This window comes from Gekko japonicus, unplaced genomic scaffold (genome assembly GCF_001447785.1).
Source record: "Gekko japonicus isolate JY-2015 unplaced genomic scaffold, Gekko_japonicus_V1.1 scaffold1870, whole genome shotgun sequence".
Classification (NCBI taxonomy): Eukaryota; Metazoa; Chordata; class Lepidosauria; order Squamata; family Gekkonidae; genus Gekko; species Gekko japonicus.
In genome coordinates this window covers 60,489-73,622 of record NW_015168711.1, presented here as the reverse complement: position 1 = coordinate 73,622, position 13,134 = coordinate 60,489, and the positions used below count along the sequence as shown (strand labels likewise).

The following is a 13,134-nucleotide window of genomic DNA, read 5'->3' as shown; positions in this document are numbered from 1 at the left end:
AGCCCTGATTCTTTCTCATCTTGGCAGACACCTACTCCTTGGAAAGTACATCTTTGTAAGCATGGACAGTCCAAACACTGGCTATGATGAGGCAAAGGTGCACTATGTTTGAGATGGTGGACCTTATGTCGATCATCCACCATGTCTTCATATTTACCAGGTCTGGCAAGTGTATATCGAGAATAGTTCTGGAAACCAAGAGACAATGCAGAGAGTTGCTTCAGCGTGGCTCCTGTATGTTTCTCGTGACCTTCGTGTAATTCAGTTGCTTCGGGTTGCCAGCTGCCTTGATGTCTGCTCTGCCAGTCACTTGCCAAATTCCTGATGCTGCCATCTTCCCGCTGTGGAGGATTAGTGTGAAGTTCCTCAAAGCTGTGTGCTGAGCTGCTTTTCCTGACAATAGTGCTGCCCCCTTTAGGCCCCACTGAACTGGATGTATTCCCACCTCTGCTTTCTGAGGGGATTGCCCTCATCTTTTCTTCCGCTGACTTCTGAGCAAGTAAATAGGACTTTGTCTTTGCTCGGAGTTCATCAGCCACCGAGATCTGGTCACAATTAACTCTTTCCGGGTGGTAAAATTTACATTTGTTGCCATATGTACATTTTTTGCCTGGGAAGAAAAAAAAAAAAGGTGGATGATTAGCTAACGCGTGTCCATTACATCATTCAGAATACGTGGCTAGTTAATGGAAATGCTCTAAGCCCAGGATTTTCCTGGAAGTGCCCCATGTCTCTCACAGGAAAACCCCATCATGCCTGTAAAATAACCTGAGCATTTCTGTTTGTCAGATAGAGCAGAAGCACCTCTGGTACTCTGACTGTATGAAGGTATAGATTGACGAATGTGAAGGAAGAGTGTGGTATGTATCACAAGCTCAGATCCAGTCCCTGGATTCAGTGAGGCCATTGCCTTGCCATCTTACTGGAGAAGGAAGAATGATCCACTCAACTCGCTTGCTGTCTCCACTGCTTTGCTATGTATGCAAATATTGATGGCCTGCCTTTCCATTAGTTAAATCCACAGCACAGCTAACTAAGTCCTTCAAAATCATAAGAACATAAGGAGAGCCCTGCTGGATCAGACCAGGGGTCCATCTAGTCCAGCATCTTGTCTCACACAGTGGCCAACCAGTTCCTCTAGAGCGCCAACAACAGGGAATAGAGGCTGAGGCCTTCTGCTGATGTTTTTCTCCTGGCTCTGGAATTCAAAAGGATTAGTGCCTCTGAATGTGGAGGTTCCCCTCAGTCGCCATGGCTAGTAGCCACTGATAGCCTTATCCTCCATGAATCTATCTAATCCCCTTTTAAAGCTGTTTATTCCTGTGGCCATCACTAAGTCCTCTGGCAGCAAATTCTTATACAAATGAAAGAAATTAAAACAACACCACGCAACAAGAACAAACATAACACTCCTTTTAGACCATGTTTTCCAAGCCCTGCTCTCTGTACCCCAACCTGCGGAGGTGAGAAATGTGGTGACCAGATTCAGGACTTCTTCAGCACTGCCACCTTAAGGCTTGCCTGGTGCCACAGACTCAGAGCCACTCACAAAAAATGTGTCCCACATCACCATCCACTGTTCTTAAAATTGGGGAGGGGGGGCACACGGAGCACACTTATGCTTGCCAGTCGCCTGCTGGCAGCAAGCAATCCCCTGTCCTCAATAACCTGAGGAGCAAGAGGGGGGATGGCATGGATGATGACATCACATCCTCTTGAAGATCCCACCCTCCCTAAGCACTGCCCCCCCTCCCAGCCTGGGGCTGGGTATCCTAAGCATACTGCCCCTGAAGATCTTCATGTGTGAATAGGTTCATAGGTGAAAGTGGTGTTAAGAGTATCTTGCAGCCCAAAGGATCTCCTGAATCCTGTATGCGCAGCGTTCAGCAAATTAATCACAGCAGGTCACAGAGAGTTCTTCTGGCTCCCTCTGCCAGTCCAGTTGTAATAAGAGTGACTACTCGGAATGGCTCTTCCTTGATGGCACTGGGAACACAGGACAGCAGTGCAGTGAAACAAGCAGTGCTGGTGGTGAAGCTTCTCTGGAAAATAAACCCAACCTCTTTTTAGGCCAGAGTCATCATGACTCTTCCACGTCACTTGAGCAATCATCCTTGCCATTTTATTATCTGTGATTGGGCACTGAAGAGTGGGAGCAGTGATGTCAGCCATCCATGACAGTTTTACCCATCTGAGAAGTCATCCAGGCTTCCTAAGCAGTTCCCCACCCTGGTGGCATTTCAGAGTTCCCGAGGCTGGACTCCACCAAGTAATGGCCTGTTCACAACCAAGGAGCTTTATTAAGCTCCCCTCTCCCAGGTTATGGAGCTGCGGTGGCTCAAGTGGTTAAGGCGCTGAACTGCAGGCTGTGGAAGGTCAGTAGTTCAGCAGTTCGAGACCCGAGTGTGCCGCATGACGGAGTGAGCTCCCGTCTCTAGTTCCAGAACAAATGAAGAATCTGACCTGCCAGGAGTGTAGGGCCAGGCATAACTGCAAGCTTTTCCTATCTGAAGCTGTAGTAATTGAGCGCAGCTTTGTAGGTTCACTCAGGATGTGGCATCTGACATTTTCATACTGTCTGGAGGTGACCTCTATGTAAAGAGATGCAACTCACAAAGTAATCGTTTAACTGGCAAGATACGCAGAAGTATATTATTTATAGCATATCTCACTTAAATTCCCTTTCTGTGTGCTAAGCATCACCATGTGGAGCAAAAAAAAAAAGTAGCTACCATGTTCTCATTGTAAATGTAAAGCTGCCTCAAATTACCAGCCTCTTTGTTAGGTGGAACTTACCGTAGCATTAATATTAGCACCACTGCACTCACCTCAAAAAAGAAAGAAAAAATGCTGTTAAGTTACCTCCACACCTGAGAGGAGACAACTGGAGAGTCTCAGTTTACTTCCCACAATTAGAAAGGATACCTTTACACATTTATCCCCTATTCTGACATATTTATTGCTTTGCTGTCCTTTCCCCCCTTAATTAAATCAAAACAACTGTTGACCTAATAAACTTAGCTTGTTATTTAGTTTTGTCTTTGCATATCTTAAAACATCTTCACAGAGGATTTATCCTCTGGTTAGTAACATCTGAACTGAACAGTACGGCTGTCAGTTCTAGCCCCGTGCTGGTGTGAGCTACCAGCCTTGTCCCTAGCTCGCTGTCCACCCAGCGGTTCGAAAGCTTCGACGAGTAGATAAAATGGGTACCACCCCTTAGAGAGGGTGGGCACACTAAACACCCCGGTGGGGGAGGTGTTAGCCGGTGAACGGAATGTCCAGCACGTAAGACTGAAAAGCCTACAAACCCTTGCCGACTGTGAATGTGTGTGATTTAAAAGATATATGTTGTCCTCCCTTACCCCCATAAATCATTGTTAGTCCCGCGTGAATGAGTAACTGTAAATCGCTCAGAGCCAGCAAGTTCTGCAGGATTGAGCGATTAATAAATTGAAAGATTATCATTATTATTATTTTACATATTAATTTGTTGTTTAGCCCCTGCCTATAAATTTGAACCTTATCTTCATTCCAGTGTATTTGATAAAGTGTGCCTTGCACATAAAAGCTCATACATTGAATAAACCTTTGTCGTTCTTAAATGTGCCACTGGGCTCTAAATTTGTTCTGTGCCTGCTCCTGCCTTACCATGGACCTGAGTGACCTCATGATTACCAGGAGAAGCAAGTTAATGCAGATGCATTTTTTTTTGCTTTTTATGCTATGTAAAATCCACCTTTAGTCTCAATGAGAAAGGCAGACTAGAAATAAAATGATTTTTTTTGTATTTATAGTGTAGTGTCTGAAGAGAATCTCTGATATTTCCAGATGGAAATACATGCAAGCTTTAGATGCCAGGGAAGCTTGTACATATCTCTACAGGGGAGAAGACAAGCTCCCCGTTTCAGCTTTACAGGAAGCACAAATAGCAACTGTGTGAATCACTATTTGCATATCTTTCTATAGTATTGGAAGTTCCTTTTATTATGGATTTCACAAACTAGGTAGATGATTGACTGTGTAAGGCACCTGCAAACCTACCGTAAGGGCAGAGCTGCCATTTTCGTTCAGGGGTCAGTGGCTTTTTGCTCAAAAAATTGGCAAGAGAAGGTCCATGTCGGCCCAAGGGATCATCCGGAGGCATAAATCTAAAACATAATTATCACAGTTAACTGAACAGACATCAACTTGCTGTTTTCTGAAATATATGTAAGTTCATCATAAAGTTTCTTGGAGTCATTTTAATACATTATTCAGGCCATTCATCAAACAGATTCCCCGTGTATGTACAACTCCTACTTAAGTGGGAAGAGAGATGGACATACAGACCTATATAATCCACACAAATCATAACTGGCAGGGGATGGGGTGAGAGCAAAACTTGTACTCAAAATTAGTACTGTCAGTTTGTGCTTTGGAAACCCATAAAGCAAATATGGTTGCAATGATTACATAAAACCATTAAGTGGGAAAAGCATATCGAAGCTATACATGTCAATTTTATAACTTAAATTGCCTGTCAGATACTACTCTGGCCAATCCCAGTTCTTTCCCCAATGAATTGTGTAGTACATTTCGCCACAGAAGCAGCTGATGGATAAGTGAACATCATATAGCACTAACTAAATACATGCAACTATATGATGTATGCTCCAAAGTTACCTGCCTTTAAGTGCCATTGATTGCAAAGGAAGAGATTTAAACCCCTGATTAATACTCCAGTTGAAATAAGTAGGCTTTAACAGTAGGCAGCGTCATCTCCATTTTGTAGAAACTGGTATTTTCTTAAGTTTGCTAGGCCTAAAGTGGCTATCTAGTGTGTTTTCATAATCACTTTCTGGCCTTGTTGACATAATGATGCTTTGCCTTACCTGTTTTCTGTCTGTGTTTGTGTTCTAATGTCCACTGATAATGAAGAATGTGAAATGACTTACAGTTTAATTTGTAAAAATTATTTATTTAGTATATTTTTTATCCTGCCTTTCTTCTAAGGCATCCAGGGTGACATACATTGGTCTCCCTCTTCCACTTTACCCCCACAACAGCCCTGTGAGGTAGGTTAGGCTGAGGCTAGACTGAAAGAAAGAGAGTGAACCAAGGTAACCCAGTGAACATTCTTGACAGAGCTAAGATTTGAACCTGGGACTCCATGGTCACAATCTAACATGTTAATCACTCTAGGAAGCGTGAGTCTTCTGTTAGATTCTGTTTTTTGCTTCAGAATTGCTTCAACTCTGAAGGTTCATTCAACCCTCAGACTATTTTGTAATCTAATTAATGGCCCCGGTCACACGGGAGGCTTAGGGCCGGAAGAGGGATGGATCGGGGGCGCAGCAAACGGGCACGATCCCACCACATCTGGGAAGCGGGGCCCCCCCACCCCCGATCCGGCCCTACAGGCCGAAAATGCGCATCACAAAAGAACCTGCAAAAGAGCAGGACTTACCTGAAACGCCGCAGCAAGCACGGCCGTGGGATCGCCGGCGCACCCGTCTTCAGGAGCATTCGAGGCTCCTGGCCGAACTGCGCATGCACATGCATGCGCCGCCGACTTCCTCATTCTCCCTTCAGTGGCTTCCCCCCCCCAGCATCTGATCGTGCCAGGGACTAACTGCGCGGCGGCTCAGGGGATCTATCTGATCCCACCGCCGCGTGTCTCTTTTAGTGCGGCTCTAAAAAGCCGCACTTTGCCCGTGCTTCCCCCCCCCATGTGGCAGGGGCCAATGTTTAGCTTCCAAATTCCTCAGAAGCTTATCTAGATTTGCTCTGTGAGAAGGTCAGTAATGTCAGAAATGCTTTCCTCAATGACTTGTCCACTATGACCAGTCTTCCTTTCAAGTGTTGAACTACAGGAAAGTATTGGGTATGTTCTAGGTCTTCCTCTCTGGTTCGTGCACTTCAAAGATAATGACTCGGCCAGTTCCCTGTATGGACTAATTGTGCATCCTTGCACATGCTCCAGAATTTTCTGCAGGGCCTTTGTGGCTCAGGGCCTCAGTAAGGCAGTCAATGTTGAAGGAATTGTTGAAGGTGGAAAGTTTGAAAACCACCCAGATAAAGGTAATGCTCCGTCTTATTTATGTGTATGTATGCGCAGGGTTGGCCCTGGCTAGTATTTGGATAGGAAACCTCCATGGAATACCAGGGTTGTGAAGTGGAGGCAAGCGGTGGCAAACCACTTCCAACTATCTCTTGCCCTACTAGGTAACCATAAATCAGCTGTGACGTGACAGCACTTTCCACCACCATGTGCCCATGAGTGAGACATGAAGCCATTCAGCAGATACCACCCCTAGGATAACCAACTAGGTCACAGATGTAGAAAAATTACTGCTTTACCAAAAGCAAATTCCATGAGTTATGTCATTGTTGCAAGTAATATTTTTTTAGAATGCAAAGAAAAGTTCTAAAATAATGCCTTTTTTAAAAAGCCAACTCCTTTCCTGCTAAATGAGGGAAACTGCAATTGGCCATGATAGGGTTAGGCCTCCAGAAGAGATCCAATATGAGATGATGGTTGCAAATATTCTAGGTAGGGTCTTACATGTCATTGACGAAGGAATACATGAGCAGTCGCTGCTCAATGAACCACTTCCACTCCGGATTTTCGTTCTGCAGGTCCCGAAAATTGTCATTGGAAACAATGACCCCGTCTTGCTCATATGCCAGTTTAACTATGTAACGGTCGTCATAGCACACCATCCTCTTGCCTTTCATTTTGCGGGATGGTGTATATACAAGAATGGCTTGCTTTGCAAGTTTCTCAAGGATATGCTGATCTAAAAGTCAAAATAAAGGAGATGTCACTTTTTTAATCCGAGGAGACGCCAAATGCCTATAAGGATTTAAATAACCTTAAATATCACACCAAGAATCCTCAAAGTGTTTGAAGCCCTCTGTAAATGCAGAAACAGCACATTCTATTTTACATTCTAGCATTTGGATTTAAACTAATTTTAATTCCACTGACTTCAGTTCAACTGGAATGTGAATTGGACTGTATATTACCTGGATTTTAGCTGTCCAGAAGAGGAGGAGGAGATTGGATTTATACCCTGCCCTTCACTACCCAAAGGAGTTTCAGAGTGGCTTACAAACTCCTTTCCCTTCCCCTCCCCACAACAGACACCCTGTGAGGTAGGTGGGGCTGAGAGAGCTCTTGACAGAAACTGCTCTTTTTCAAGAACAGCTCTGTATCAGAACTACGGCTTGCCCAAGGTCATCCAGCCAGGTGCAAGCGGAGGAGTGGGGAATAAAACCCAGTTCTTCCAGATTAGAGTCCGCACACTTAACCACTACACCAAACTGACATCAGAAGTGTCATCTGAAGCATGTGTTCCTAGGAACAAATCTTTTGCGAGTCTTAATATTTTAAATCTGCTCTAGGAAACATCCCTACCTGCAATAGGATTATCATATCTTGTTGGCTCCTTTCTCCAAGAAGGGACAAAGACTTTGATGTATTTGTGACCTCTGTTCTTGAACCAGTCCACCACCAGCTGAATTCCCATGCATGAAAAAAATTCCTTATTTCCATGGCTGCAATTAAAAACAAAAGAAAATATGCTTACAGGTCAGAAATGTCTGCTGCCTTCTCATAGTTTCTACTTCTATCTCTTCAGTATATGAAGTCTTCAAGCACCACTGGCATGCCTCTTTGAAACTGAGGGCAGGAGCCTGTTACATCTAACATTCACCTCCCACTATCCGCACTATGATGTATTCATTCTGAGCATGACTTGTACACTTTCTGGGGCTTTCCCCTTTAAACCAGATTTTTTTAAAAAAGCAAAACCTACTCTGACCTGGTCCAAAGAGTAACTGCAGGGTGGCTGTAGACACAACCAGGGCTATTTTGGGGCAGTTTTTTTTATGCACAGGAATGGTGTGCTGGCTGGCTTCAGAGTTGGCCACGCCCACTACAGCCAAAACCTCTGCATGCGTGGCTACAGAGGGAAGGCCTGGAGAGTGGACCGCCCCCTGCGACTCCGAGTTGGGTGGGCCAGGGGGCCCCCTGGAAGGATCAGGGAGGCATTTAAATTCTTCCTCGTGCCTTCCCCGGCCTGTCCAAAGGCCTGCTTGCCCGGGCAAGCCAAGGGAAGGTGCTAAAAAAAAGCCCTGGACACAACTAATACAGGAAGTGAGGGAGAGATCTAAGCTCTGCTTTCAAAAGGCCTGTTCCACTTTCCCAGCCAAGCAGTGCTGTAGCCTCTCAGGGCAGCTCAGCAGTGAAAGTGAAGAGGAAAGAGGGGTTTCTGGGCTGCATGCAAGGCATCCATTGTGATGACCATCAATGTTCCCTCTAAGCTGTGGAGTCCTGTGAGCAAACATTCTACTTTGTGAGCTACAGGCATGAAAGTTGTGAGCGAGCGATTTGGCTGCTGCATACATTATTTTGCTCTGGAGCCCTCCTTCCTGAGCCAACGCAAAAATGTGTGAGCCAGAGGCTAAAAAACAGTGAGCTAGCTCACACTAACTCAGCTTAGCGGGAACCCTGATGACCATCTAATCTATGCTTTTGCACAGGGATGACATAGGAAAAGACTGAGAGGTGGGGTAGCCCAATAGGTATAAATGTTTGCACTCTTGTGTAGATGCAGCCTTAGTCAGCTTCTCAGAAGCAGTACTAAGATACTTTTGCAAACTAGCAACCCCAACTTGCCCAGAGACACCAATCAAATGGCCTTTCATGAGCATGAAACAGGATTGCTTCTGGGATGCTGAGACAGGCAGGTAAGCAAAAACTATATTTTAAACAACCCAGGGCTTCAGAAAAGAAAAATTGAAAAGTATATTTCTTAATCTGGGAGAATTTTATACTGTAAGGATTTTGTTGGTGGTAATGATTGCCTTTTAAAATGTTTCTTGAAATCATATTAGGCTGAGGAAAGTAATTATTTGGTTTTAGCTAGGATTTGTGTACAGCATAACTATACTCAAACTTATTCCAGGTTCTGAAATAACTCAGTGGTGCTATTCTCATTGCTCAATTCCGCTTTGCTCTTGAATCTCCTGGGTACTGATTATTGCTTCCATTGTATGTCATACAGAATTCAAAGTGCACAGCAAATTTCTCTTTGCATCTCAGTCTGTTAAATCTAGAGCCAGAAGGTGCCTCTATGTGGCTGGGGCCTGATTGCACACTTGCACCGCTTTTACAGTGTAGAGATAACCACTGAACAGAGATGAGTCATTAGCCCTTAACTTTGCTGGTGATGTTTCATCTTTCAGTCGCATTCACTCCCCTGGAATATGCAATTGAAGATGTCTGAGTGAGTTTAGGGCTTATGCAGGACAATCCGCCACGTAACAGCAGTCAGGGGTGGATTTAGCTTTTTACAAGGAGAGTTGCACCTTTAAAGAGCACAGTGAAAGGGATGAGAAACAGAAAGGGAGATGCGATCGGTGGGTAGGAAAAAGCATAACAAAAGGGATCACTTGTCATCTCCACAAGTCATGTAGTGTGGAATAAACAATGGAGTTCATATATCTGGTTGTAATAGACTGCGGCCCGCAGAAGGCCATTCTCAAAGCACAATTCTGGAGCCCACGCAAGAGACAGAAACAAGACTGCAAACAGCAGGCCCAATGAAGACAGAGAGGAGGCTAATTGGCCAGATGGCTGCTAAATGGCTGTCAGACCATTCCGAGTGCTGGCAGTGCAGTATAACAACTTAACTACAGCAGCACTGTTATGTCTCAGTAGCAGTATATGTACACTATAGACTTGTGTTCATTTTCATACCAGGTTAACTCTCATGGCAGTCTCCTAAAGAATGCTGGGAACTATGGAGAGGGTAATGAGGGTCCTACATTATTGATCCCCCAGCCTGTTTTGAGCAAACTTCAGAGGACGGCGGAAGACAGGAGGGCCTGGTGGGTGCTGGTCCATGGGGTCGCGAAGAGTCGGACTCGGCTGTGCGACTGAACAACAAAAGCCTGTTTTACGGAACTAAAATTCCCACACAGTTTCTTGACAGAAATACTACTAAACCAATTTAAGTATGTCATAGACACATGGCCCCTACTGGGAACTCTTACCCCAGCACATTAAAGAGTTCTATTGTGTTTTGTTGTGTTTATTCCTGATAGGGAGACAGTGCCTCCCTCCCCTGCCTGTGTTTCACATTTCTTTTAAGCACAAAACTACAACTTTGAAGCTCCTCTTTGTGCCAGCTACCAACTTCTGGCTTTATAATCAGGACGTTTGCTGTACACACAGAAACAGTTATTGTAACCAAGAACATGTATCTCAGAATGTAATTTGGCATCAAAGCAGACTGTGCGACTGAACAACAAAAGCCTGTTTTACGGAACTAAAATTCCCACACAGTTTCTTGACAGAAATACTACTAAACCAATTTAAGTATGTCATAGACACATGGCCCCTACTGGGAACTCTTACCCCAGCACATTAAAGAGTTCTATTGTGTTTTGTTGTGTTTATTCCTGATAGGGAGACAGTGCCTCCCTCCCCTGCCTGTGTTTCACATTTCTTTTAAGCACAAAACTACAACTTTGAAGCTCCTCTTTGTGCCAGCTACCAACTTCTGGCTTTATAATCAGGATGTTTGCTGTACACACAGAAATAGTTATTGTAACCAAGAACATGCATCACAGAATGTAATTTGGCATCAAAGCTGTTACTGACATAGTATGAGCTGTGGCATATTTTAGCTCAATGAAAGCAAGAAATTGCAAGTAGATAAATAGGGACCACTTCGGTGGGAAGGTAACAGCGTTCCGTGCGCCTTGGTGTTTAGTCATGCCGGCCACATGACCACGGAAACGTCTTCGGACAGCGCTGGCTCTTCGGCTTTGAAACGGAGATGAGCACCGCAACCCTAGAGTCGGATTCGACTGGCTTTCGAGCAAGGGAACCTTTACCTTTACCTTAAGGCCAGTTCACATTGCGTCTCTTGCTTCATGAATGCAGCAGCCTGACTGCCTGGATGGCTTACTTGTGTGAATGAGCCACATCGCAAATCAAATGTCTTGATTAAGAGCTTCGGTATCATCCCACATCACTTGAGATACAATACTGTTCAAAGAATCTGCTCAGTCCTATTACATTGCTTATTAGATGTGTCATCCTATTGATTGGATTGATATACATTGTGTAATCTGCCTTGAGTCAATAGTATATTGGAATGCATTTCTGTGGTCTGGTGACAGAGGAGACATAACACTGCACTACAGATCACCCCACCTCAAAGGAAAAGATGCTACGAGTTACCTCCAGGCTTGAGAGGAGACAGATTGAGCATAACAACAAGGTCTAAGTTAATAACCCTTAGCACCCCACAATTAAGAATGATACATTTACACACCTAGCTCCAATTCTGACATATTTATGTGCTTCATTGTTTCCCCCCTAAATCCATACAATGGTGACCTTATAAACTTAGCTTGTTATTCCTGTTTGCATCTGTTAAAACATCTTCATTACGTTATATGCTAATTTGCTGTTTAACCTCTGCCTTATATGTATGGACTGGTAAATTCAATTAAAAATACAGTTAGAATGATAAAACAATTCAATTGAAAACACATAAACAAACAACACTAGAAGGAGGGCCAGTATCTGTTATTGGAGGTATGCCAAACAAAACAAAAAAAGTTTTCACCTGCTGATGAAAGAGACCAACAGAGGGAGACAGACAAAGCTCCCTGGGGAGAGAGTTCCAAAGTTTTGGTGCCACAACTGAGAAGGCCCTTTCTTGGAGTGCCACACGTCTATCTTCAAATGGCAGGGGCAAGCAAAGCAAGGCCTCTGAAGATGCCCGGGCTTTACAGGTAAGTTCATATGGGAGGCTATGGATCCATAACCTTGATATTAGGGCTCAGGAAGGGTGAACCTGGCAAAAAGTCTGGTTGTTGTGGTGCACCAATCCCATGAACTTCAGTACCTAGCTTAGGGTTGCCAGCTCTGGGATGAGAAATGCCTGGATATTTGGGGGTGGAGCCTCTGGAGGACGAAGTTTAAGGGAGGTGGAACTTCAGTGAGGTATGATACCACAGACGCCACACTCCAGAGCAGCCATTTTCTGCAGGGAAACTGATCTCTGTAGTCTGGAGATCCACGGTAATTCCAGGAGATCTCCAGGCCCCACCTGGAGGCTGTCAACCCTATTTTCAACATTCAAGTCTTTTTAAAGTGTTTAATGCTTTTAATAACGGGGGGGGGGGGCATTGCTGGACTCTCCATACAACTCAAGGTGCAATCTGTCTCTGAGGGGCGTACTAGTTTCTGGTGTGACACCAGAAGGGACAGTGATCTGTCCACACACACATATCTAAACCCAAGGGTGCATTCTTCAAAATTCTATTGAAGATAGTTTCATGGCCCTACGAAAGCTAAAGAGATGGAGAAACTACTTAGGTTAACAAAACAGAAAAAAAGCTTGCCTCATGGCGACATTGCTGCCATCAATCACAATGGGTCTCAAGTCTGTGGCAGGATGACTGGCTTCCTCAGTAGATTGTGGAGAGATAGCCAGGGCCTTGCATGACGCTTGAGCGACAGGCCTGGAGTGAAATGGCTGCATGCAGTACTCAGGTTCCTGAATCCTGCTGCTGCTTCCCATCTGAATCAGCTCTTGCAGTAAGTCGTTTTCAGAGGCCTCCTGGCCTAGCTTCTCCAGTACTTTGCCAACTTGCCCCTTGCTGTAGCCCAGCTTGCAGAAAAATTCCAGCTTGCTCTGTTGTGTTTCCATTTCTGTACAAGGACAAGGATGCCTCACAGCATATGCAATTGCCTGTCGGAAGGCAGAGATCCAGCTATGGGGGTGTGCTTGCCTTTGAGGGGATATTTCCACTCGACAGAGTTGATCCAGTGCAGCCACTTTTAAAATGCATCTACTTAATGGAGAAACAAAGAAAAGAACAGTTTAGTAATCAGGCACGGAGGAACTACTCATGCTGGCTACAGCAAAAACCTTTGGGGTCTTCACTACATGTCTCTTTAGAGAGGAATACATAGATACTATGGCATTTGGACAGCCAGCCTGGCTCCCTCTATTCATTTTTATATGCTGCCTCTTTAAAGAAAAAATAGTGTATTTCTATACATTTTAAAAATGATAAAATAATGATAAATTAGCCAGATATATTAGCATGTTTACACAAAGT

At 44.5% G+C, this 13,134-nt stretch overlaps 1 protein-coding gene across 1 annotated transcript in view; it reads right to left on the bottom strand.

Annotated features, from left to right (window-relative positions):
- Positions 1 to 12,719, bottom strand: part of ZC3H12D (zinc finger CCCH-type containing 12D) — a 16,364-nt gene extending 3,645 nt beyond the window's left edge. The window contains exons 1-5 of the mRNA XM_015415549.1: positions 12,412 to 12,719; positions 7,403 to 7,542; positions 6,548 to 6,782; positions 4,045 to 4,151; positions 36 to 610 (exon numbers count right to left, since the gene is read on the bottom strand). Coding sequence (XP_015271035.1) covers positions 36 to 610; positions 4,045 to 4,151; positions 6,548 to 6,782; positions 7,403 to 7,542; positions 12,412 to 12,719 — 1,365 coding nt within the window. The remainder of the gene's footprint in view (positions 1 to 35; positions 611 to 4,044; positions 4,152 to 6,547; positions 6,783 to 7,402; positions 7,543 to 12,411) is intronic.
- Positions 12,720 to 13,134: the final 415 nt, after the last annotated feature.